Here is a 27,886-nt window from a genome sequence, read left to right on the forward strand (position 1 = left end):
GGTAAAATAGTAAAAACTGTTACTCTGTGGGTGATACGAAATAACCGTGTAGAAAAGTGTATGCATGCTGAATGTAAACAATGCATATGCATTGTTTACATTCGGCATGCATTCACATTTCTGCAGATCCTTTTTAAATGGAATAAATTATTATTGCTCTGCATCATAGGTATCTGGTAGCATAATGCGTTCAATTCAATTTACTAATTTAATCCATAAGAAGTGTTTCGTTTTCAAATGAACCACTGCAACTGTGCAACCAATGAGTAAAAGCCCGTTAGATATCCAAGCCAAAATGGTCGAATGTGGAATCTGTTCTGAGGACTACAAGGAGGGTGATTTGGAACTGCATCGGGAGATGTGCGTGGTAAGGTTGATGTTCCGATGCTCCCTATGTGACGGGGACTATGTAAGCAAGGAAGGACTGTGGAATCATTTGGATCTGCACGAGGTAAGAAGAAGTCAATGATGCATTCGATATTACCGATCCATAATAACATGGTGTTTTCGTCCGAAAGATAGCAGATGAAAGTAAGGAATTGCACCATCAGGAAATAAAAGCAAAACACAAATTGCATCAATGCGTTCTGTGCAATGACCAACGAGCTTATTCGGAGAGTCCCTACTGGAAGCACATCCACGTAAGTGATGGATTTCAATACAAATAACATAATACATAAGGTATGTAGAATAATTCGATTGAATTACAGGACATTCACGATGGCTTCTTTCTACGGTGTTCTGATTGTGGGGAAAACTTTCGATCCGAATCGCTTCAGAATGATCATGCCTTGAGTCAGTGTATGGCCAGGAAGCAAACGGAAGATGGACAAGTTCCTATTGAAGTTGAAAATATGACTTCTGATGCTGGACATTCGAAATTAAAGCAGAAAAAGAAGAGCAGCAATGAAAATAAAGTACCAAGTATGCGATTGAGAGTCAGGCCGAGTCACAAGAGTTCTGATGAACTTATCCTGAATGACAGGAGTGACCCAACAGTGGTGGCAAAGATTTCTTCGAGTGAAGCTTCCTGCACCAAATGTTCCCACTGTGGAATAGAAGAGTCCAGCGCCGTCACCCTAACTCATCACATTCTCAACCACCATGAGACAGTCGCATGTGATTTCTGTGGACATAATTTCTCCAGTCTTTCTCAGGCTCAGCATCATATGGTGTGTAAACTGAGTTTGTGTTCTTTAATTTCTTTTTGTACAGTCTTTATCGTCCAATACAGACAACGCTGCACAAGAAATCGACGCTCAAATGCCCACATTGTTCGATGCAGTATACCTGGAGAGTGTCCTTTCAACGCCATGTATTCGAATGTGAGAAGAAAAAACTTCTCTGCGAGGGTTGTGGTGCCATTTTTAAAGATAAAGATGCTATCCGTAGACATAAGAAAAATTGTTGCCGAGCATATAAATGGTGCAAGGAGCAAGAGCAGACGAGTTTGCCTCTTGTTAAAAGCGGCTTATCCCAAACAAAATGTGGCTACTGTAACGAAGACTTTTCCAGTCCAGGGCATTTAATTCGTCACTTGCAAATTGTCCATAAGCTGACCAAATGTGATATCTGCGGTTTAACTATTCTTGGTATATCAGTAATCAAAAATCATAAGGTATGTTACACTTCTTATTCTCAATTGCTATCAGGCTTGGTTGAACATTCAATATATTTCTAAGAATCAGTCATTATTTTAATGAAGTTGAAGTTTCTGCCATGTAGTTCGGTATAACTTTCTTAGTTATTAATGAATAAGGTGTCGCTAATCTGAACGGCACTTCGTGCCTATTAACGGGATTAATTTTCAATTTGAACTTCTAGTAACCCTATCAGCATCAGAAAAGCATGTTTCTGGTAGCCTCATTTGCTAACAGCAAATAAGGTTACCAGAAACTTGCTTTTCTGTTGGTCGTAGGGTTACTAGAATTTCAAATTAAAATGAACCCTCTTAATATGCACGAAGTATCGTCCAAATCGGACAACCATTGCAGGTTAAGAATACATTCTGAAGAATTTTCCTAGGCTATTTTTACGTCTTTTCTGGAACAATAAATCTGCTCTAAATGAAAGGTTTTTTGTACACAGAAAAAAAATTAGTTGATATTGATGTATAGATACAATATAAGAACTTCCAGCACATTTTGTTGTTGCCAGCAAAGCCTGATTGCAACTTTATCTTTCAAATATTTTTATACAGTCTTCATTGTTCAATGCAGATAAAATTCCACACAGAACCGAAATACGAGTGTCCAACTTGTGGGACGAAATTTAGCCGAAAAAAGAAATATGATGCACATTGTTTACTGTGTAAGCAAGGGATGTACTCATGTAAATTATGTGGTCACATGTTCAGACGATTAGGCTCACTGAAACGTCATGATAAGCAATTTCATCCAGATGAGAGCAGTTTGGAAAATCGTCGGTCAGGTCAAGTACAAGTTCAGAGAAATAAGAGATATTTATGTAAAGTATGTGGATGTTCGTTCGCACATTTTCGATCAGCCAAGCGGCATAATAAGCGATGTCATCCAGATGGGTGCAATTTAAAAAATATAGGAATCGCTCAAGATCAAAAACAAGTTCAGCCTAATAATCTGCAAATGGCACGTGACCATCAAGGACCATCAACGGACAATCGATCCTCAAAAATGGGTGTATCAAGTGAGTAAAGTTCGGCTTAAGATAAAACAACGATGAATTACGAATGCATTGGTTCTCTTGTAGATTCTCGATCGAATGAGCATTCATCAGCTTGCTTGAACGATGATGATTTTATGGAAAGCCAAGTGATCGACAAGGAATCCCGGATGGTTTCAGAGAAAACCTCGCAGGTACTTGTTGATAATTCATCAATCCAGGCATATTCGGACAACATCATTGACATTACTTTGTCTAGCTATAGGCAGAATCATATGGTACGTTTGTTATACAGACAAGTTTGTTTTCTCTTTGCAATACAGTTTTTTTTTAAATCCCCATTCTTTTCAGCTGAACAAACACACTGAAGGAAAGTTCCAATGTCCTCATTGTTCGAGGAATTTTTTCTTTAAAAGGTGCTTTGAATGCCATACGTCAAGTTGTGCAGACTTAAAACATTCATGTGAACTGTGTGGTCAAAAGTTTAACCTCCTAAGCATAGTGGAGAACCACAAGAAACGAGTTCATTGTGGCGACGGACCTTTAGGAAACGCGTGTATCATTTGCAAAATTGCGTTCGCCAATACTGACGAACTAATGAAACATAAGGTTTGTGTTTTTTACAGCTTCCGAAACCCATCCCTGCTCCCACAAATGCTGACATTGGAGCTCATTGATCTGCTCGCATACGATAAGGAGCATTTTCTGTCTATTATTAAATGCATAAGCTAAAATTTAATTGAATTGCATCAATTGAATGTCTATTTCAGCCAGCCTGTTCTAAGCAGGCAAAAATGCACGATGATTGTCAGTTCGGTGCAGAGGAAATCTCACTGCTCCATGGTGGTAAGGAAGCCCAAAATAATGATCTCGACCTGGACATAAAAGTAGAGGAAACAGTGCTACATGAACAGGAATACCAAGTTCCAAACGAAGACCCAAGGAGATCCTCCGTCCCAAGTGTGGTAAGTGCTCGTCAGCTTAATGTTTCCCAGATTTATATAATTTTGCTCCCTTTATTTGAACTTATTTGGTTCTAATATGAAACTGGATTGGCAGTTGAATGCATATTATTTATAAATTGATATGGGAGTTGCTATGGGTAAAAAACCTTTAGATCATCAAGGTTGTTGCGTACAACGCCACTGCAACTTAACTTCGGTCGTGACGTTTATCAAGTTGACAACGTCAGATAGCAGAATAGGACAGAAGCATGCCATGATTTGGAAGAATTGGTTCAATTTGTTATTAGCTATCCTAGTTAATCCTAATTTGTCTTAAAACTAACTGAAGTGAGTAAAACCTTATAATCTATATTTGAAGAACAACAATTTAAAAATAAACACTAATTTTGGAAAGCCTCAAGATTTGAAAGCTTTTTGATTAGCACCCACGTCAAGCATTTCTAATTTACAAAATGTTGGAATCTCAGAAACACAGCAACCCAGCAACAAAGGTTCATAGCAACCAGCTCGATTAGTTGCCTGCAGAGTTTTGTGGCAACAACGACATGGTGATCGGAGGTTCGCTCTTCCCCCATCGCCCAGTGCATAAAGCCACATGGGTCTCCCGTGATGGATATACAGAGAACTAAATAAACCACATCTGCATCAGCCGAAAAGGGAGACGGAGCCTTCTTGATGTTCGGAATAAACGAAGCGCTGACATCGCGTCTGACCATCATCTCCTGGTCGTTCGTCGAAGAAACCGAGGCTCGCGCAGCTAATATTCCGGAAGGTGTCAGCGTAGAAGAACAGTGTACGAGCATCAAGAATGCCTTTATTGAAACAAACGAGAACAACCTGGGTGAGCTGCGTACTCAGGGGAAGGAGTGGATCACCGATTAAACCTGGAGGAAGATCGAGAAGCGGAGAGAAGCAAAAGCCGCAATAGAGCGAGCAAGGACCGAGGAGCCAAGAACGAGGCCCGTCAGCGGTATTCGGCTCTAGAGAGGGAAGTTAAGCGTTCCTGTACACGGGACAAGCGAGCGTGGGTGGACTACCTGGCTGATGAAGGGGAGAAAGCCGCAGCAATTGGCGATATCCTTTATGTTTCATAACGCCTGAGCGGGGCAAGGATGAACCCTAGGATGCCAGTGAAAGACGCGACAGGACAGTTGCTCACCGACCCCACTGACCAGTTGAAACGTTGGTTTGAGCACTTTGAACAACTTCTCGAAGTTTCAACGGTCAACATCTCGGCATGATCCGCCAAGGGTGAGGCGCGTTACTCGCGTCAACACTGAAGCTCCATCATTGCAGGAGATAGAAGCAGCTATCCGAAGTATGAAGTCCAACAAAGCCCCGGGGGTCGATCGCATATCAGCAGAGATGCTCAAAGCTGACCCCATACTATCCTCACAAATGTTGCATCAACTATTCGTCAATATCTGGGACACCGTGACTTTTCCGGCCGACTGGATGCAGGGCGTCTTGGTAAAAGTCCCCAAGAAGGGGGATCCAACTGTATGCGACAACTGGCGAGGCATCATGTTACTGTGTATTGTTCTCAAAGTTCTGTGTAAAGTTATCCTCAATCGGATACAGGAGAAGATAGACGCGACTCTCCGACGACAGCAGGATTCCGTGCTGGTAGATCCTATGTGGACCATATTGTCATGCATCATCTTGTAGCAGGTCAATGAGTTCCAAGAGTCCCTGTACTTGGTATTCATTGACTACGAAAAAGCTTTCGACCGACTAAACCACGAAAACTTGTAGGTCGTTCTGAGACGCAAGGGAGTCCCTGATAAGATCGTCAACCTCATCGAAGCGTAGTACGAGGCTTTCTCATGCAGAGTGTTGCACAACGGAGCTTTGTCTGACCCGATTCGGGTAATCGCGGGTGAGAGGCAAGAATGTATATTATCACCGCTACTGTTCCTCATCGTAATCGACGAGATCATGGTTGGAGCCGTTTACCGTGTACCGAACCGTGGGTTGCTGTGGCAGTCTATTACTATGGAGCATCTCAACGACTTCGATTTGGCTGATGATGTTGCGTTATTAGCACAACCGCGCTCTGACATGCAGAGTAAGCTCGACGACCTTGTGGAACGCTCCTCTGAAGCAGGTCTAACCATCAACGTCAACAAGACCAAATCGTTGGATGTCAACACGGAAAACCGTTCCAATTTCACGGTAGCTGGGCAGGCAGCGGAGAAAGTCGAAAGCTTCCAATATCTTGGCAGCCAGATAGCGTCGAACGGCGGCACCAAGAGTGACATAGGTGCACAGATTAAGAAGGTGAGGGCTGCTTTTGCCAGTTTGCGAAATGTATGGAGAGCGAATCAGATCAGTCGACGCACCAAAATCCGAATTTTCAACTCGAAAGTGAAGTCTGTGCTGTTATACGTTAGTGAAACATGGTGTGTATCGGCGCAGAACACTCAGACGCTGCAGGTGTTTATCAACCGATGCCTGCGGTACATAATTCGTGCCTGGTGGCCCCAAAATTGGATCTCAAATTCAGAGCTTCATCGATTGTGCCATCAGAAACTGATAGAGACAGAAATTCGTGAACGGAAGTGGAGGTGGGTCGGCCACACACTACGACGGAGTTGAAACGAAATCTGTAAGCAAGCACTGGACTGGAATCCAGCAGGACATTGCAGCTGAGGCAGACCCAGAGGGTCGTGGCGGCGGAGCCTAAACAGTGAAATTAAGAACGTTGACCGAAATTTGACTTGGACACAGGTCAAGGCCAAAGTTAGAAATCTTTCACAAAGGCCCTTTGCGCCCCTGGAGGTGCGCAGGATCGTTAACTAACCAACTAACTAACTTCACGGTGAAGTGACAACTTATCACTCACGGTGAAGTGATTCCCATTTGATTTACACGGCAATCACTTCACCGTGAGCGACAACTGGTCACTTCACTTCGTTTTCACCGTGAAGTGACACCCGTAGTAAGGGCCAAAGAAAAGAAAATGAACTCTCCCCAGAATCGCTTCATTTCGAGCAATATCATTTTTGTGTAAGTCATTGTGTTTCTTGTTAGGGGCTGTTCATTAACTACGTAGACAATTGTGCATACATTTTTTTTTAAATTTGTATGGGCCGTGGATAATTGCCAAAGCAAAGCTGCCGAAAATCGATATTCGACGTTATTTTGGAATCCAGTATGGCGGCCATCAGAATTCATAAAGTTTCAACTATCCTACAATATGGGTATTTTCGGAACGGGGATGCCGACAATCGATATTCGACGCCATTTTGGAATCCAAGATGGTGGCCATCAAGTTTCAAAAAACGTGTCAATACCCTAAGATATGGGTATTTTCGGAACGGAGACAACGCGTGGCTGCCATAGGGTTTCAAAAAAAGTGTCAAATACCATACAATATGGTTATTTTGAAACAGGGACAACGCGTAGATGCCAAAAATCGATATCAGATACCACTTTGGAATCCAATATGGCGGCCATCAGGGTCCAGAGAGTGTCAGATACCCTACAATTTGGGTATTTTCGGAATGGGGACAACGTGTGAATGCCGAAAATCGATATCCGATGCCATTTTGGAATCCAATATGGTGGCCAACGGGTTTCACAAAAAGATCTAAGCATTTTCGGAACGAGGTCGACGCGTAGATGCTGAAATTCGATATTCGATGCAATTTGTAGGCTATTTGGCACCTCTTCACTTCGGAAGCCACCATCTTGAATTTCAAGATGACGTCGGACATCGATTTCTTTCTTCTAGATGTCAGCCCGATTCCAAAAAACCCACATTGATCGGTATTTGACAGTATTTCATAGTTTTTCTGAACCAAAGCCGCCATCTTGGATTTACAGACGGCGTGACATCAATTTTCGGTATCTACGTCTTATTCCCATTCTGAAAATAACCATATTTTAAGATATTTTAAACTTTTTCGCAATTCGGAAGCCGCCGTCTTGGATTATAAAATGGCGTCGGTTATCGATTTCCGGCTTCTAGATGTTACCCGGATTCTAAAAAAAAACCGTTTGTATTTGATAGAATTTAAAACTTTTTCTCTAACCGGAAGCCGCTATCATGGATTTCAATTTTTTTGTTCGGATATTGATTTCCAATCTCCAGACGTCACTCCGATTCCAAAAATACTCATATTCATGGGACGGCATCAGCATTTCCCATTTTTTCTGAAATAGGATTTAAAAATGGCGTCCGATATCAATTTTCGATCTGTAGACTTCATACCGATTGCAAAAATACCAATATTGATGTGTATTTGGCTGTATTTCCTCTTTTTCGTAAATCGAAAGCCGCTATCTTCGATTTCAAAATGGCGTTGGATATCGATTTTTATCCTCTAGACATTATCCCGATTCCCAAAATACCCTTATTGATAAGTATTTGACAGCATTTCCAACTTTTTCTTATGCCGTTTTCGTTTTTGCGGTGTAGCTACACCGGTGCTACACTGCCGTACACCGAAATAATTTAAGGTGTAGATATAGGATGCACCTTTGTTTACAAACAAATGATGTTGAGCTGTCAAAGACTCGTGCTTATTCCTGCTTACACTACACCGGTGCTACACCGCAAAAACGAAAACGTCATTAAACTGGAAGCTGCCATCTTGGATTTCAAAATGGCGTCACATATCAATTTTTGATCTCTAGACGTCACCCCGATTAAAAAAATACCCAAATTGATGGGTAAACAAACCACCCGACAATGATAAATTCGCCATCCACGTGCACAGATCTATACGCATACGCTTAAATCATAGAGGTAACTCTAATTGCGAATTCGTTTACTATCGGGGTTAACACCAGTTCCAACCCAGTGCGAAACCGAACTTTTTGTCAGTGCGAACCTCAACCTGAGCTAGGTTTTAAAAACAAACGAGCAAACTGACGTTTGTCAGAAAACAAGCAGACCCAATCCTGATACCCGATCCAGGTTGGAACTGAATAATAAACGATTTCGCTATAAGACTAGCAGCTAGCCAAGTCTTAGAGTGTTTGCAGCTAGCCAAGTCATAAGGCGAAGACATAATTAGCTATGGCGGCATGGTGAACAGAGCAGTAGACGATTTCGAATTCCAAAATTGCAAGATCGGCCAATTCAAGTGCTTGCTGTTCGTCTGCGGATTAAAAGCCCCTCGTTATGCAGACATCTGAGCCCGATTCCTTTCTCGCATCGGAAACGAAACGGCAGAAAACCCAGTAACGCTCCAGACCCTGATCGACTAATTTCAACGAATTGTCAACTTGAAAGCGGACACAACGATGATCGAGCAGCCATCAAGCTTGAAACCATCAGTTTGTGCGGTTTTGCAAAAGAAAACTGGTAACTGGCCTTAGCAGCTTTCGATGAACACGATGAACACACGTATAACCGTCCGGGAGGCAGAGTGCCAGCGCTAATCCGGCAAATGCAGCCGAAAACTATGAAAGCGAACGCACGCACAAAACAGAGAACAAACTTAAAACACAACCGTATCCAAAAGGGGTTTGAAACTGCACTCCGAAATAGACCCAAATATCGATAACGGTACGGATCAGCTTTTGTAAACAATGCATTTGATCGTCGATTTGGCGTAACTGGTAGCTCACACACGCTTACTAACACCACTATCAGTTAGGGGAAAATTTCCTTTATCTGATGGTAGTGTTACAGCAAATCGACCAAATCGACAATCAAATGCATTGTTTACAAAAGCTGATACGTCTCTTTGAAAAAGTTATCGAGAAATGATGTTGTTCCATTACTAAGTGGGTCATGCTTTAACAGTAGACATCTCAAGCCTCAGCGTTAAATTCACTATCAATCCAGTTTATTTGCGTCCCCTTAAAAGCAGTGAAAGTTAACCGCTAACTTCATTTCAATTTCACATACAGCATTCGCATGGTCATACATCGAAGGACATTGAAGCTGAAGATCTTGAGAGCGGAATCAAAGTCAACGAAGAATACCCAGAGGACGCAGAGGAGATACAAACTGAACATCAGAGTACAACGAAATCTTCGAAATGCCACGAAGTTCCCAGCGATCGAAACGAGACTCTTGATGCTGGTGATAAACTCTGGCCGTGCTCAATTTGTGGCCATACTTTTAAGAGGAATCACAACTTGAGGTATCACAAGGTTAATTGAAGCATTTTTTTTTATTTGAGAAATTGCACAACTAAAACGTGTTTTTGTTTAATTACAGCTCGTAAGTCATACAGAGCCACGATATAAATGTAACGTTTGTCAAAAGTCGTTTCATATCGTTAGCTTTCTACGTCGTCATTTAAGTAGCTGTTCAAAAATACGATGTGACAAATGCGGTTTAAAGTTTACTACACGTCGTCATTTATGTAAACAATCATTATGATAAGGTATGTATTGAGTGGATTATCATTCCAATCGACTATTAAGTATGTTGTGCTGACCCCTTTAATTTGCAAACCTCTAGAAGCACTGTTGCAAATGCTCATTACAGCTAAAATGCTACTTTTCAAAATCATGAAACTATGAGTTATTCGAGGAGGGCTCACACTAGCGAATCAATCTTCGACAAATCTTCTTTCATTTCTCGCATCTACTTGCATCGCGCATCATCTTTTTGCAGGAAATCTTCAGAATCGTCATTAAGCTTCTTTCTATCTACTCAGCGTGCGCGCAGCTAGCCACAACAAAACACAATCCTTACGGCATCGTAGATAGAGTCGGCCTCATTGGAGTTATAATCGAGGTTATAATAATAATAATTTTTATAATATAACCACTTTCGGAAAGGTGATAGTTGCCCTTATCCGATGATGTTGTTAGTTTGCGTGGGCGTACTTTGGTTCGCGTATAAAGGGCCTTGGAAAGTTTGTTTACAAATGCTTTTGTGCCGTTATCAAATGTTATGCCTGATATTTAAGATGCAATAAGAGGTGGTAAAGTTTGTGTATGACACATAAAGTCTGTCAAGTTTGCTTTGAGAGCGACAAACTTAGCTGTAATGAGCAATCACGATGAGTGAGCGCTCATCGTTATACCTAATCGCTAATCGGTCCTCTTGCTGCATCTTACAATTCTGAAGAACTTTGAGATTTTGGCGTAATTGCTTTTGTAAACAAACACGTCTATCGCCGATTTCTAGCGAATAAAAGCTCAATCTAGTGAAAAAAAACTATACCAAATGATAGAGGAATCATTCATATACCTGATTGGATATTAGTTTTCGAGATTGAGCTTTTATTCGCGAGAAATCGGCGATTGACGAGTTTGTTTACAAAACTAAATACGCCCCAATCTCGAAGTTCTTCGGAAATACAAAATATCGTTACAATATCTCATAGTTTCTTAATTCCGAATAATAACATTTTAGCTGTAATGAGCAATTGCAAGCCTGGCTAAAAGCATTGAAAATTAACCTTTAATTTTATTTCAATTTAACATACAGCATCCACGTAATGGTAAATTGATGGACGTTGAAGCTGAAGGTGCAGAACTCGGAACCGAATTTTATTCATTTAAATCGAAAATTTAAATGTTAATTTTATAAACATATGAATAATTCAAAGTAAATTAAAAACATGTTTTCAACAAAAGTATTTATGTTTGTATTAAATTCAAAAGCATGTTTATTTCAACAATATAGAATTTGGGTAAACGATTTTTAGCATGTCCTGACTTCTTCTTTCCTTCTTGTTGACATAAAATGTAGCTTCAGCTATACCTCGAAACAACCGGAAACATCCCGCAAGCGGCAAAATCGAAGTTAATGATCCGGAAACCCACCTAGGCAAGTGTCCAAATAAACTTCCAGCTCGACAAAACCGGCGGAACCCCACAATATCATCATAGATATGGTAATACCCCTCGAAACATAGGAAAATCCAATAACCTCTAATTTTATCTGTCAAACTTTCATAACGAATCAAAACAAACATTGTGTAGTACTAGAATTTTGACTAGAATGGGGTACGTTAATCGATTTGCTTGGGACCAATAGGCTAGTCAAGTAGTGAGCCAATTGAAAATCATTAGTTTCGTATTGATTGTTGGTAATGGTTATTGGTTTTTCGAGGGGTGAATCGATTAGCTTGGGACCGAAGAGAGTACCAGAGCTGAGCCAAAAAGTTAAGCACGTTATTTCGGGACCTTCTTCTTCTTCTTCTTCTTCTTCTTCTTCTTCTTCGCATTTCAAGCTTAATGCGTATGTATGGCATTATTAGCTTATTGTGTGCTCTCAACTTAGTGTTCTAGATGCACTTCCACAGTTATTAATTGAGAGCTTTCGATGCCTGTACCATTTTTGCATTAGTATAATTGTGTGGCAGGTACAATCATACTCTATGCCCAGGGAAGTCGAGAAATTTTCCAACCCGAAAAATTCCTAGACCGGACCGGGAATCGAACCCAGCCACCTCCAGCATGGTCATGCTTTGTAGCTGCGCCTTTACCGACTGAGCTAACGGAGGCCCTTTTACTCTTATAGTACGTTCAGACTACAGAGTTATAACATGTTATAGCGCTATCTTGATGGTGGTTTCTGTGTTGCAATTAGTTGACAACCGTTATAACATGTTATAACTCTCCAGTCTGGACAGCGTTTTAGAGTTACCTCTATGGTATAATACAGCATTTATTCAATACATATGCTTACTCGTGACTCAGAATTATTGTTTGTTGGGTTGTGCGTCATGAATTCATCGAAGTTCATTCATTTTATTTTCGGATTGTTCTGAACCCCGTAAATCAAAGATAATAAGGATGAAAGTTGGAAAATTTGAAATTGATTAGAAAACACAACCGCCAATAATGGTGTTGTGTTTTGTAAAAAAAAAGGAACATATGAAATTCATGTGTTTAAGCAATTGTTGATCCTTGGTTTCGTACAGTTCATCTTAATACCCCGTACGGACTATGGCTTATATCATGTAATATAGGCTGTCTTGCAATGAGCACTCATACATAGAATTTCCAGTGAAAACTGGAAGTCAATTTAAGTTAGCGATTGTCCAGTTTATGATGTTACGTAAAAAATGAATTATGTATATAGCTAATAAATTTGTTAGTAGGGGAATTTACGTATTCTCGGCAACCTAAGCAGCGACCTTCTTTCTATAGCCTTTTTCTCTAAGGAACGCACACATATGCAGTATTGGTTTGTTTACAATCTTTTGCTGCCAGCTGCTCTAACAATTTCAGTCGAAAGAATTGTCAAAAACTGTTTTGAAACGCTTTTACAAAGCTCCAATCTTCTCTAGTGAGAGCGAGTATTGTCGGCAACCAGTTTTTCTTCGGCAACCGTTCCATTTGAACTGCATGTAAATCTGCTGTTCTATTATCGGCAACTCGAAATCAGCTACAATTTGTAGTGCGTGTGTTGCATTTCAAGAAAACCTTGCTAGATTGCTTTTTCTCAGTGGTAAAAATATAGTCAAATTGAAGCTGAAAGCATAAAGAATCGTTTGCATGCATTCAGCGAAGTGTTTTCGAAGAAAATCCAGTGAAAATAGTGTTTCAATTTGTGTTGCCGAAAATAGTCTGTCATGACGAAGCCCTATTAGTTCTAAATATTGCGCATTTTGAATCAAATTAGACTCATGTGCAAAAAATAATTGCACAGTAATATTTTCGCACTGGCCAGAAAACTCAAAAATCGACTTATTTGAAAGTAGTTACAGCTTTAGAACATTACTAGCTTAAGCTACACTGTTGAATTAAAGTCAATGAAAGCCATCGGAAGCTCCATATTTAACTTTTATGACCAGTTAACTAATATTCATATGATGATGATGATGGTCCCACCTCTTACCCCTACAAAGGTTTGAGCTGGACGATTTATCTTTAAGATAATTAAATATAAACATTTTAACCAGGTTAGCAAACAAAAACGAGCTGGTTACAGTTACAGATATAAATTCCCTCTAGACTTTACAGTTGCTTCACAGCAATATACATAAATGTGAAAAAGCTTAGGCGTCCACCTCTTAGTTCGCCTTTTTGTCCACCTAGAATATTCATAAGTATTACAAGCAATCAAGAGTTAATGAACAATCAACAAAGCATCCTATACACTAGCAACCCCGCAATGATGCTATTATAATTTTCAGCAATGTCAGGAATGCTCACGAACCCCCGACATTCAGCCAGAAAACTTAATACTAACTCAAAGTATCTTCCAAATAAGCTTCAAAGTTGCATTTTTTTTATCAAATGTTAAATTCAGTCCTCTATATCCGTAATACGCGCGCGAGGCTCAAACCTTTGTAGACTACTACTTTTTTTTTTTTTTAACTACTACTTTAATTCAAATATAAAAAAAAAATCCATCATCACCATCGTGGCGAACAAAATAGTTTTTGCAGTGCTACAATAATTATTAAAAAGTCGTTATGACAGCTATCCATACAAAATAATCCGTTATAAATAACTTCGTCAAGATACATACTTCGTCCATTCATAAAAAAAAAAAAATAAAAATCACTGGATAACTGTTCAAAAGACAGTTTTAACGTGTGAAATACAATGTCTCTTGAATTCTGCTAATGTTGTTGCACGTTTAATATGTCTAGGCATCGAATTGAAAACATTTACTCCTTTAAAATACAATGAATTCTGTGAAGCGCAAGTCAAGAAATGTGGTGTTCTTATTTCATCCGCGTTTCTAGTATTATATCTATGAAAATCACTTCCTCTTTCAATTCGATCACACAAATATCGAGGCAGCAAACCATTTACTACTTTAAAAATGAACACCATAGTCAAATAAACTATTCTTTGCTTCACTGACAGCCATTTTAAAGCGTCCAGCATCAAAGTTGAGGAAGTGAATCTATTACATCGCAAAATCAAACGCATTATTTTATTCTGCAAACGCTGTAATCTCGATATTTGTGTTTCATTGGCTAGAAATAAAATGGATGGGCAAAAGTCTAGATGAGGAGAGATGATTGATTTGTATAGCTGTATTTTACTGGCAATAGTTAAATCGTTTTTCAGTCGACATAGAATTCCATACTTCTTGGCAATTTTCTTGATGACATTGTCAATGTGAGAGTTGAACTTAAGTTTGTCATCAATAATCACGCCAAGATATTTAATCTCCCGAACGCGATCAATATCCTCATCATCAATTACCACGGAGACATTATCATTTACTCGGTTCCGCGAAATTACCATGAATTTAGTTTTACTTGTATTTAATTTCAACTGCTTACACTTCAACCATCTACTTAGAGAACGCAAATCTTCATTCAAATGTGAGACGGCAACTTCTAAATCCTTAGCTGCAATGAATAACACAGTATCATCTGCAAAAAGATTAATGTCGCAAAATCGTAAAACGCGTCGCAAATCATTAATATACATAATAAATAAAAGAGGCCCTAATACACTTCCCTGGGGCACTCCAAGGTTATTCCCCACGGGACTGGAAACAGAATCATTAAAAACAGTCCGTTGAGTTCTGTCAGATAAATAGCTTTCAAACCATTTATAAGCAGTACTCGTAATTCCAAAGCGCTTGATTGTACTTAACAGTAAGGGCCTAGAAATTGTTTCAAAAGCGCGTTTCAGATCCAAAAAAACAGCAACAGTCGTATCTTTACGCTCCAAGTTGTCTTTCCACTTTGCTAACACCAAATTCAACGCAGTTTCACAGGAATGACCTTCCCGATATCCTGATTGTTCTGGTATCAACAAAGAGTTGCTATTCAAATACTCCAACAGCTGGCCTTTAACAACAAGTTCTAAAATTTTCTCTAATGTGTGCAACATGTTGATGGGACGAAACTCTTCGGCTTTAATCGTTCCAGCAACTTTTTGAATAGGAACCACTAAGGATTCCTTCCAAATTTGTGGCACATGTCCAGTCTGCAAAGATTCATTAATAAGGTCCAGCAAGATGTGGCCAATGACATGAAAGCAATCTTGAATAACTCTAGAATTAACATTATCTACTCCAGCCGATTTTCCTAATGAAAAGCAAATAACTCTAAGTTCATCTAAAGTAATTTGGTGAAAACCTTCAAATCTACAACTACTATTAACTGGCTGTTTTATTTCGTCAGGTTCATCGACCAATTCAATGGATTGATTAATCAATGAAACACTTTCGACAAAATAATCATTAAACATAGATGCAATTACTGGTTCTGACTGTTCTAATGTGCCATTAAAAGTTATGGACCGCGGTTTGCAATTACTAGGTTTTAATAAAGATTTCAAAATTTTCCATAACTCTTTGCTGTTGTTTTGATGCTGATCAATCTTCCTCTGGACATATTCACAACGAGTTTGTTTTATCGATTGTGAATATTTATTACGCGCGATTGTGTACCTATTCCAATGATTATCATTATTTGATCTGCAAAACTTTTTGTACCATTTGTCCCTCTTACGTTTAAGACGCAAAAGTTCCAAATTGTACCAGCTGTTCGAGTTTTTCAAAGAAACAAACTTTTGCTCAACTAATTGATTGGTACACGTTTTCAAAGTGTTAGTTAGAACAGCTGCAGATTCATCTAAATTACCGGCCGCGAATGGAAAATCCACGCTTCTCTCAACAAGATTTGAAACAGCCTGTTTCGAATATTTCCTCCAGCACTTCAATTTGACTAAGTCATCGTTATTATTGATATTATCTAATACATTAATCACTAAGGTCTCATGATCGGTTATTTTCAAATCAGCATCCGGAACTGAACAAATGGAATCAAAATTGGAATAAACGTGGTCAATTAAAGTTCTACTGTGCCTGGAAATACGCGTATAGTCATCTACCGTTTGTTTTAAATTGAAAAAATCAGCTAAACGCTTCAAATGATTCGAATTATGGTTGTCACGCCAATTAATATTAAAATCACCAGCTAATATATTTAATTTACTTGAATCAAGGAATGTCTCTAGCCAGTTCTCTAAAACATCAACAAAACGCTGGTCACTAGAACTGGGAGAATGATACAAAACACCATAATTACCCATCTTCATGCCACGCACAACTGTAATGCCCAAGAACCAGTTACCATCGATAACTTCGTTGATTCGAAGGTCGAATTGAATTGATTCTTTGACATAAATAGCAACACCGCCAGTGTGTCTAGAATGTGATAAACAAGCAGCAACAATATATCCCGGAATACTATACTGGTCAAAAGCTTCAGTTTCTACAATATGAGTTTCAGCTAATAAAACTAAAAGTGGACGTTTTTCCTCAACAATCTGACTTAATGCTACGTAGTTTGTTGACAACCCCGCAATATTCAAATATAAAAAATCAAATTGATTCACATTCCTGGAACTTGGCTGCTATTTATTGAAACGCAAGCTGCTTTTCTTCTGTTCAAAAAGTCTTTTATAGAGCAAACATTCAGGACTAAATGCGGCATGGTTGACGTCCAAGTTCATTTTACGTTCTTTATTCATTTTCAAACAATTAACACATTTCAATACAGTTGACGTACACTCCGATGTTTTGTGTTGTTGGCTGCACCTAGAGCATCTCTCACAATTTTTGCAATCCATGCTCTTGTGCCCAAATTCTCCACATTTGAAACACCTCAATACATTAATCGCGGGAACTATAGAGCACCGATCAAACCCTACATTTACTTTTTTCGCGCATAACAAACATTTATACGTATCGAAATCGACTTCAATCACAACACTGAACTTGTTGTACGTGAAGCGTGGATTTTCAAACATGTTAACTACTTTTACATCATTTATAGCGATGTCTTCATTTTGACTTTTTAAATAGTCAATGAAGACATCGGAGGAATACTGATCGCTCATGCCCACTATTTTCAATCTCGGCACCGAAGTGGGAACAACAGCACTATAGTTTTCACCCAGATTGCTTTCAATACCATTTTTGACATCACTTACATTTGCTCCTGTTGCACACTCAACAATAATGGAGCCATCTTTACCATTTCTAAAATTACTGATTTTGTGTGTTTTTGGATCCAACTGAGTTTTCAAAAACTTACGAGTATCTTCGCAAGCTTGTTTGGACTCTTTTGGTTTGATCACAATGACCGGACGAGTCTTACGATTATCTTGTTTGTTACTGTTACTGTTATTTTTACTGTTACTGTTACTAACATGTTTACTTTTACTAGCACGACTGTCTCTTTTTACAACATCCGCAAAACTCGCATTTTCTTGAAAAACATCATCATTATCACTATTACTGGCTGGGTACTTATTTTTAGCGTAGGAGTCTAATCAGGTGTGAAATCCGCAATATATATTTAAACTTCTTTTATTCAGTTTGTAGGGTATTGTGAAACTTCTTCGGTATCCCGCATAAGCGCGAACCATAAATTGACCTTACCGATAATGGTTATAAATTGTTTATAATCCCTGCTAAACTTCAACTGAAATGGTTATGGAACTTTACATGAACGTTTAATGATAAAGTTTTAACCTTAAGTATTATAGTTTTTTGGAAGTGGACCTTACCAATAATGGGTTGTTAAGAACCATTACCATTCAAAATTCTTGTTTTCTCCATACATTTTCGGAAAGAAAACTATATTAGAACGTTTTAACTTATGGTTTGAGAACATTAATGGTAATGGTTATGGTAACCAGTAAAGTTCATGAATGGTTTTGTAACATCGATCAACTTTATGTGGAATATATCGCGAATTGGTTGCCTGTAAATTACTGATTACCAATTCACGATATATTTCACGTAAAGTTGAGCGATAATACAAAACCATTAATGGACCTTACTGACTACCATAACCATAACCATTAATGTTCTCAAACCATAAGTAAAAACGTTCTAATATAGTTCTCTTTCCGAAAATGTATGGAGAAAACAAGAATTTTGAATGGTAATGGTTCTTAACAACCCATTATTTGTAAGGTCCGCTTCCAAAAAACCATAATACATAAGGTTAAAACTTTATCACACAAACGTTCATGTAAAGTTCCATAACCATTTCAGTTGAAGTTTAGCAGGGATTATAAACAATTTATAACCATTATCGGTAAGGTCATGTGATGGTTCGCGTTTATGCGGGATGCTCTTCAAAATGCATACAATTTTACTCATTAATGGGTATTCTGCAGAAAGCGTGTACAGCATGATCTTGTTAAAAGTGTATGCATGCTGAATGTAAACAATGCAGCTCATTAAAATTTTGAATATCCTGACAGTGCAATGTTTTGTTTTATTTAATTTAATAGAAACTAAATTTAGTCCTATTATACTCAAATTTAATACTGTAAAATTGTTATTCATTCAAATTATTCGTGTTCAATTAAACTTGTTAAGCGTATTTCCACCGGGACCAATTTAACTTTCCAACCGCGGAATCAATTGATTAGGCCTGTTAGACATGATCGAAAAGACCAGACCACTTGCTTGTGAAATTTGCGGAATTAAATTTTCTTCAAAAGGTTTACTTCTTCGTCATAAGGTATGTATGTTGTCATTCTTCCATAATATTTTTTTTCTGAGACTGCTAATCACATATGAATTCCAGAATACCCTGAAAATAATATGTTAATAATACACATTTCCTAAATCATAATTTGGCGTTTCAATGGAGAATAATTGATACACTTAGCACGTTTTTTTAAAAAGGAAAATTGCTCTAAATTTCCCATACATTCAAACTCTATGAGGTTTTGGTGATCTAGGGCGTCTGTCTGGTTAAAAAGTCGTTTAATATTTTTTCCCTGTAGGTGGGATGGGGGCAAGAAGACCATACGGGGTAAGATGGGCCACCGTTCGGTTGGGCATAATAACTATTAACTTAATCTATTTTTTGTTACAAACTTGTTGAAAATGCTTCTAATATGCATCTCTATGAAAACCGTATCAAAATTCAATTACATGTCTAAGATAATAATGGAAATGTAACCTTAGCTCAAAATCTCTAGAATATTATAAGATATGCAGTCAAGAAAACAAGCATTGCATTCACTATATTCCATTTTACTGACGCTGCGAGCAATACACGTAACTGTTGCTAAAAGAACTTATCGACAGTGAGCATGCATAAGGGCCTATACGCGATGATCGATTCTCTTCGTCGATTTTCTCTTTTGTTAATATGTAACTCGCTAGATTTAACGTTTCTCGATGCATTTGCTGTTGCTTTTGATAGCCAATACAACCTGTTACTACTCTGCATTGAACAAATTCTAGAAAATTGTTTCGCCTAGCTGTAGCAATGCAAAGAGCAAATCGATGAAAAGAACCGATCATCGCGTATTCGCCCTTATGAATGCTCACTGTCGTTATGTTTCTATTTCACATGATTCCTGAATGTTATTTTCTAGTGAAAACCTGTCAAAACGTTAACTTTTACTAGGGTGCTCATATTGCCCCGTATGGTTGTTGATCGGAGCAAAAACATAATAATTTATTGTCATATTTTATCCATATTTTGAACATTGTATATTATCAAACATATTGCAAAGCATGAGCATGTTCACAGCTATCATACATTTCTAGATAAACATTTCAAAACGTCCTATCTGCATTGATAGATTCTCTTCATCGACTTTCTCTTTCGTTAATAACTCAGCTGCAAAACATTTCCCTGTTGTATTTAACGTTCTGGACGCCAGATAAGAACCTCCTTTATCAAGCTATGTGGTAAAATTAGCGGAAAATCTGTTTGCATCGCAGTGGCTATCAAAAGAGAAAGTCGATGAAGAGAATCGATCAAAGCAGATAGGACCATTTGAAATGTTCATCGAGATTTATGAATGTTTTTCATGTGTTATGATGTGTTTTTCTTGGGGGGACCATATTGCCCCTATTTACACTCAAAAAATTTATCACATATCTAATGGATGAAATCCATGTGAATTTCACATAGATTTCCTATGATCACATAGCAGCAAATCCCACCACAAAATCACATGAATATTATGATGCCGATGAAATTCATGTGAAAAATCACATAAAGTTAATGTGATCGCATAAATTTTATTTGAAATTCAGATGAATTCCATTGAATTTGATTATGGATGAAAATCATGTGCGTTTCCAATGGAAGCTACATGAAAACAATTTTCGGTGTACCCTATAGCCTGTATAGGCAACATCCAACACAACAAATCAGTGCCAACATTTCAAAGGGGTGTAATTGCATTTGTAAACAATGGCTTATTCCAGCAGACTTATTTCTGACAGACAATCAATTTTGACAGACGCTTTCTCGAAAATCGGCCGATCAACAACATCGAACATCTTAATTTATTTTCGAAGTGTCAAATCTAAGTGAAAATTTTTCAAATGGAACAACAATGGCCTTAGTTTCTTCACAGCACAGACAAACAGACATAAGACAACAGAAGAAAATTCTTTAAAAAATATCGTCAGGCGTATTTTGCATGCCCACTAGACTGATGCAAAATCTGCAATTTTCGCTCCACAGTGTTCAAACGGTTTTAAATCGGGTCCTGATTAGCCTCCGAAAGCTTAAACTCATTTGATAAGAAACTGACTTGGCACAAACCATTTGAAGTTTATATGGAAATTACTATGGGAAAACAAAACTTTTTGTTCATTGTCTTCTAGCCTTTTTACATATCGTACTGTTAACTAATTCTATTGCTATTCTTATGGGAATTTTTATCAGCTACAACTTTGCAGAAAATCGTTTTCAGCCAAATGTCAAATTAAATAGTTATTAATGGTTGAGATTGATAATTTTATGACAAGATTAAGCAACTGTATTGTAAGCAACACTGTATTCTGCAGTGTGACATAGTAGCCTTGATTTTTGTCCTCCGGGCCATAAATACCAATGTTGCCTGCTGAACAGTTGATTGAGCATAATCAAAAAACATCAGTGACTTGAATCAATAATAATTTTTGTTCCTTACATTTGTAGCTGAGAAAATTTTCAACAAACTCAGCTATCATTTTCGAAAGTAGAGTGAACTGGTGAATTTTGAGATGAACCGAAATTATGGTTTCTCCATAGTAATTCCCATATAAACTTCAAATGGTTTGTGCCAAGTCAGTTTCTCACTAAATGAGTTCAAATTTTGGGAGGCTTGAGTGGTACTTTGCCAAGGTAGGGGGCAGTGCTTTACATAGCTCATTGATGAAAATTGAGAACAGCAGGGGACCCAGGTTGCTCCCCTGTGGCACACCTGATATGTTGGTGAACGGTGCAGAACATTCACGTCCAATCTTCACAATGAGTCTCCGGTCCGTAAGATATGATCTAAACCAGCAGGTCAAGTTTGAAGAAACATCAAGTATTTCAAGTCGTTCAAGCAAAATCTCATGATCAACTACTCGGTCAAAAGCAGATTTTAGGTCGGTGTACACTGCATCAACTTGTGTGCCAAGATCCATTTTACGCAAGCAAAATGAAGTGAACTGGACGAGGTTCGTAGGGACAGAATCCGTGTTGATCTGAAGAAATATAATTCCTGCAGGAGGTGAACCGCATGTCGTTGATTATGGTCTCAAAAATCTTCGAGCAGGTGCACAGTGAAGTTATTCCACTATAGTTCTCAATGTTACAGCTGGAGGGAAATTTACGCTCACGCAAGGAAATGTTGAACAGTTGAGTCAGAGGGTTAATCATAGCATCACAACATCTCTTCAAGATACATGACGGAATACCATCATGGCTAGGTGATGTGGAGTATTTCAATTTATCGATGGCAGATTTAACCTGTTGGAGAGAAATCTGAAAAATTTCCCAATGAACAGACGTTGCGTGGCGTGTCTCTGCAAGCATTTTCGACTTGAGCTGGAGATGACGTAGAACCATTGAAGGCACCCTTGAAGTGATTAGCGAATTGCTCGCACTTATCAGATGAGGTACTGGTGGAATGATTGCCCAAAAACATCCATTATCCATTATCCTTCCGCTTGGAGTTGACGAATTTCCGAAAATTCCTTGGGTTTCTCCTAAGATTGTCTTGCATACGTAGAGTGTAGCGTTTGTACAAGAAGCAATTGTATGTTCGATATCTGTTACTAGCTCGATTGAATACCTCTTTAGCGAATGGACAGCGAGATCTGCACTATTTCCTAAGTGCTCTCGATCTCAGCTGCTTCAAATGTCGCAGATGTGCATTTCCCCAAGCTGGCTTCGGGCTAGGCCTACGCAAAGGAACATGATGAAGCGATCAACAGCATCGTCCACATCTCCGGTAGTGTCCAAATGTGCCCAGTCTGTATGGTCAAGTACATCCACCATTCCTTCAAAATCTGGCCTGCAAAAATCATAACCTGGATCTTCGGGATCTTCGGGTGATCAGCATCGAGAATACTTAAATAATATCTCTTCTGGTGCGAAGAGGCTCCAAGACATAGCTGGGCAAATGAAACGGGTCTCTCCAAGGTAACATTCTCAACGCGTATCGCAGAAAGCGGCGTTGAACGGACACGACTCTCTCAGTACCATTGTTGTAGTTCGGACTCCAAACCACAGAACAATATTCTAGAATGGAACGTACCAGGGAACAATACAGTGACTTGAGGCAATGGATGTCGGAGAAATTCTTAGCAGTTCTGAAGATAAAGCCCAATGTCCTTGACGACTTGTCGACGACGTACGAGATGTGTTGCTTATATGTAAGTTGAGAGTCCAGGATGACACCTAGATCTTTTACATGGCTCACACGTTCAATAATGGTGTCCCGGAGAGCATAGTGAAAAATAACTGGTTCTTTCTTTCGGGTAAAAGTGATGACTGAACACTTCGCAGGATTTACTATCATTCGGTTCAAATGGCACCAGTTGGCAAACGCTTCAAACTGACGTTGGAGGAATTGATAATCATCAATCGAGCAGATCTGTAAGTAGATTTTGAGATCGTCTGCATACGAATAGATAAAGGTCCCGTAGCCGCTGATATCGAGCATCTTTCAAGTGTCGTATCATTCACCAGAGCTAGATCCAAGAGGCGACCATTTCGGTTGTCGATTGTATTGATTTGTGTTAGGCCATGCAGACTAAATCCGGCGAGTAATGCAGCACAAGCGACAGAGATGTTCGATTGCAAAACATCTACTGTTGGTTGACCGTTTCTTGAAGAGTCCCAAACTAAACCAGATTGATTGTAATCTCCTAGTAGAAATGCGTGGTCGTTTGCACCAACACGTGTAAGTACAGCTCCAATGGATTCGACATGATTCGTTATGCTGCTCAAATCAGCCTTACGATCCGGTGGTAGGTAAATTTATGAGTTAACTAAACTCAAATTTGGGTCTTTCTCATTCGCCGTGTGCTTGGCACTGTCCTTACAAAATTCTCTTTTATTTTATTTTTTCCATTTCAGTTTATGAAACACACTAAACCGAGGTACGAGTGTGTTAATTGTGCGAAGAAATTCTACTGCATAAGACTTTATAAGCGTCATTCAACTGTATGTGATTCTGTTCAGAGTGACTTGCCGAGTAACAAGAGTTCTGACGAACTTATCCTGAAAGATAGTGGTGACCTAAAAGTGACGGAGGAGAATCGTTCGAATGAAGCACCTTGCGCCAAATGTTCCCACTGTGGAATTGAAGAGTCCAGTGCTGTCGCCCTAGCTCGTCACATTCTAATCCACCATGAGTCAGTCGCATGTGATTTCTGTGGAATTACTTGGCCCAGTCTTTCCCAGGCTCAGCATCATAGGGTTCGTAAACTGAGCTTTGAGCGTTCTTGAATTAATCTATACTCTATGCACTGTCTTTATTGTTCACCACAGAAAACGATGCACAAGGAATCGAAGCTCAAATGCCCACATTGTTCGAAGCGGTTTCCCCGGAGAACGAGCTTACAATGCCATGTATCCCAATGTGAGAAAGGAAAATTTCCCTGCGAGTTTTGCGGTAAAATGTTCAAAAATGTATTTGCTGTCAACAAACATAGGCGCGCAGTTTGCCGTGAGTTTAAAAGGAGCAAGAAGCAAACGCAACAGAAGACAGAAACACCTCCACAAGTTGAAAGCGCAAAATGTTACTACTGCAACGAAGAGTTTTCCAGTCCGGGGCGTTTAAGTCATCACTTGAAAATTGTCCATGAGTTGACCAAATGTGATATTTGCGGAATAACTATTCTCGGTATATCAGCAACCAAAAATCATAAGGTTTGTTTCACTCGTTGTTTTGAATTGCTATCAGGCTTGATTACACTTTCAAACTGTTTCTTTGATTCAGTAATCATTCTCGTAGTAATAATATTTTCTGAAATGTTATACCTGCTTTAAGGTGATACGATACGTCACGCTTTTTTTGCTTTTTTTCTCTCGTTTCTATGTGTCAGTGAAATGAGTATCATTGATGCTGTAGGGGTGTGAGTGGACATCATGCACTGTCGCAACTACCGTAAACATAGCTGCTAGAGTTCGTTATTAATATGTCGAATGTCTAGTTATCATCTAATATTGACACCATTAGTACATTTCTATTCAATTTGCCAAAATTAACGATCTACCACCTCCCAACGACATCCCTTTCTATACAGAAAAATATCATACGCCTAGTCACCAAGGCCAACCAAGTCAAGTAATCATAGTAGTTGATTAATTCAAAGCCACACTTTGTACACTTCGGTTACACACGACCGGTCCAAAAATGATTCCAGCACTCAAACCTCCAGGTACATGGTAAGAAAAAAGTACCCAAAAGTAAGTTATTTTCACACATCTCGACACTTTATTGCAGGAAGCCAAAAGTAGGCAAAGTGAGTCAAAGTAGTTTTCATTTACTTGTATTCAAATCTTATGGTATTGAAAATTCGCTTTCTACCCAAAAGTAAGTCAGTTATACCCAAGAGTAGGTGAATATGATTGTGATAATACTCAAAGTCAAAAGTAGGTAAATGTGAACTGGCCGCTAGATATGTTTTATCTTATCGTGTATGTTTATGTTTTTACATCATTCTTTTCCCGCCTTTTTAATATCAGCTGATGGCTTCGACCAGTGCAACCATAATGACAAATATGTTTTCTATAGAAGATTTGTAGGTTTATTTACTTCCATTTCTTTTCTGGAAAATCAAAATAAGAAATTGTTTTTAATTTGTATTAGTGACGGTTTCTAAATTGAACACAGTTGAAGAACCTTCAAAAGCAATAAAAGCATTGTTTTTACACACTTTGTTTCAATTAAATCGACAACACTGGATACGATGATAGATGATTTGTACACACACCTTCGTAATGTGATGTGTAGAAAAATGGTAAACAAAACAGTTTCAGCTTGCAGAATTATTCGCGGCTCGCGTTTTTAACGATGCAAATGATATTACTTAAGTAAATATCGTCTTTAAAAGTGCATTAACTTGAAAGTGCTTGTAGAAGCACGTGTCGTAATTGTTTTTAGTGTGGTTCTGAGAAGTGAAAGCTAGTGAAAACAGTTCTTTAAATTTCACGCCCTGAGCAGAACAAAATCAGCTGATCGTACTTTTTAATGCAAATATTACCAATGCGTGAATGAATTGGTAATATTTTGGTGGAAAAGTATTGAAATATGTATCCAGATCTTATTCATACAATTCAGGCCCATTTTTTAAGGTATGTAGTTAGTAATTTATTGTTTTGTAGGAAGATGTCTTCCGTACGCATACCAAAACACGTTTATTTAATGATTGTAGGGACAGCCATTGTTGCATGACGTGTCGTATCACCTTAAATGATAATTTCTACACAGCAAAATAAGCTGTAGTTGACAGCGATGCGTGTGTCGATAAACTATAATAACTTCCAGCAACCTTTCTGTACTCAAAGCCTGATTGCAAATTTAACTTTTACATTTTGTTACACAGTCTTTATTGTTCAATGCAGATAAAATGTCACTTTGAACCGAAATACGAGTGTCCAACTTGTGGGAAAAAATTTCACCGCAAAATACAATATGATGCACATTGTTTCGAGTGCGAGGATAAAAAATATGCATGTAAATTATGTGGCCACATGTTGAAAAAATTCTACTCACTCAAAGAGCATAATAGACGACGTCATCCAGACGAGAGCAGTTTGGAAAATTTTAAGATCGTTCAAGTTCAAAAACAAGAAACGGAGAAACCGTCGCAGCCACTTGCTGGAAATCCATCAAACCAACCATATTTGTGCAACATCTGTGGCATTACCTTTTCTAAAAATCGCCAAATCAATTATCATATGGTACGTTGGTTAATCTGACATTTTTGATTTGTTTTACAATGCTTTTGTAATTCCCATTCATTGCAGCTGGCAAAACACACGGAAGCAAAGTTCCAATGTCCTCATTGTTTGAGAAAATTTCGCATTAAAGGTACCTGTCAAGACCATACGTCAAGTTGTGCAGACTTAAAACATTCATGTGAATTGTGTGGTCAAAAGTTTCACCTCCTAAGCGGAGTAGAGAGCCACAAGAAACAAGATCATAGTGGCGACAGTGCTTTGAGAAATGCGAATATCGAAGGGGCAACTGTCACTGAAGAACGAAAGCAATACAGTGTTGAGAAGATAGCTGCAACTCATACAGATGTCATGATTGTTCCACAAGGTGAGAATATTGATCTCGAACTGAACATTAAAGTAGAGGAAACAATGCTGCAGGAACAGGAGTATCATGCTGACCCAGGGAGAACATTCGCCACAACTTTGGTAAGTACTCATCTCTTAAAAGTTTGCCCACTAAAGGTTTGTATAGTTGGTTTATCAAATAAAATAATCAAATAATGCCTAGCAGTTTTCGGGCTGATCCAGTTTATTTACTTACTCATAAATGCAGTGACAGTTAACCGTTAACTTCATTTCAATTTCGCATACAGCATCCGCATGATGGCATATCGAAGGAAATCAAAGTCAAAGAAGAATACCTAGAAGATGAAGACGAGATCCTAACTGAGCATCAGACTTCAACGGAGTCTTCGGAATGTCGTGGAATTCCCAGCGATCGAAACGAGTTACGTTTTTGGAAGGAAACCAAATTTGAAGTATCACATGGTTTGTTGAGCGTTGAGACATTGAGAGATTGTACAATTTAAACATGTTTTTTTTTTACAGCTCGTATGTCATACAGATCCATGACATAAATGTTCCCTTTGTCAAAAGATGTTTCATTTTGCTAGTTTTATGCGTCGTCATGAGAAAAGCTGCTCAGAACTGCGATGCAACGAATGTGCTATCAAATTTGCTACAAGTCGTCTGCTGAATAATCATTATAATGATGAGGTATATGTGGCATCGCCCGGCAACACTGGTCAGCTTGGCTTCCATCGGGTCGTCGTCGAAGAAAAAGAACTCAAGCTGTCAATCTTTGCTACGCAGCTATCAACGCGCGAACGTGGTTGTTTTTCTATTGAAAGTAAAAATAAAGATTTTAAGTATTTCGTAACTAATCGTTCTTTATTCCGTGTC

The 27,886-nt window shown here is 38.6% G+C and overlaps 1 protein-coding gene across 3 annotated transcripts; it reads left to right on the forward strand.

The window, feature by feature from the left end:
* Positions 1-109: 109 nt before the first annotated feature.
* Positions 110-27,886, forward strand: LOC135710086 (zinc finger protein 91-like). Of its 3 annotated transcripts, XM_065232558.1 has the most exons (11): positions 110-451; positions 519-641; positions 711-1,172; positions 1,235-1,618; positions 2,220-2,664; positions 2,728-2,918; positions 2,992-3,249; positions 3,411-3,605; positions 9,471-9,716; positions 9,784-9,952; positions 11,008-11,189. In XM_065232558.1, exons 1-10 carry the CDS (start codon positions 263-265, stop codon positions 9,946-9,948), a joined length of 2,658 nt encoding a protein of 885 aa, XP_065088630.1. In that variant the 5' UTR covers positions 110-262; the 3' UTR covers positions 9,949-9,952; positions 11,008-11,189. The 3 variants fall into 3 exon arrangements, with proteins under 3 accessions (XP_065088630.1, XP_065088631.1, XP_065088632.1); XM_065232559.1 differs by lacking the exons at positions 1,235-1,618; positions 2,220-2,664; positions 2,728-2,918; ... (3 more) ...; positions 9,784-9,952; positions 11,008-11,189 and adding exons at positions 24,248-24,628; positions 26,327-26,665; positions 26,732-27,130; positions 27,298-27,472; positions 27,533-27,886; XM_065232560.1 differs by lacking the exons at positions 110-451; positions 519-641; positions 711-1,172; ... (6 more) ...; positions 9,784-9,952; positions 11,008-11,189 and adding exons at positions 18,698-18,988; positions 23,834-24,175; positions 24,248-24,628; ... (2 more) ...; positions 27,298-27,472; positions 27,533-27,886.

Source organism: Ochlerotatus camptorhynchus, unplaced genomic scaffold (assembly GCF_037179485.1).
Source record: "Ochlerotatus camptorhynchus isolate MF236.1 unplaced genomic scaffold, CSIRO-AGI_Acam_v1.1 ptg000370l, whole genome shotgun sequence".
Classification (NCBI taxonomy): domain Eukaryota; kingdom Metazoa; phylum Arthropoda; class Insecta; order Diptera; family Culicidae; genus Ochlerotatus; species Ochlerotatus camptorhynchus.

Excerpts from the sequence above, each read along its gene's own strand:
- LOC135710086 (XM_065232558.1), top strand. The coding sequence starts at position 263 with ATGAGTAAAAGCCCGTTAGATATCCAAGCCAAAATGGTCGAATGTGGA. Across the intron at positions 1,173-1,234 it reads CTCAGGCTCAGCATCATATG|ACAACGCTGCACAAGAAATC; the intron begins GTGTGTAAACTG and ends CGTCCAATACAG. Across the intron at positions 3,606-9,470 it reads GATCCTCCGTCCCAAGTGTG|CATTCGCATGGTCATACATC; the intron begins GTAAGTGCTCGT and ends TTTCACATACAG.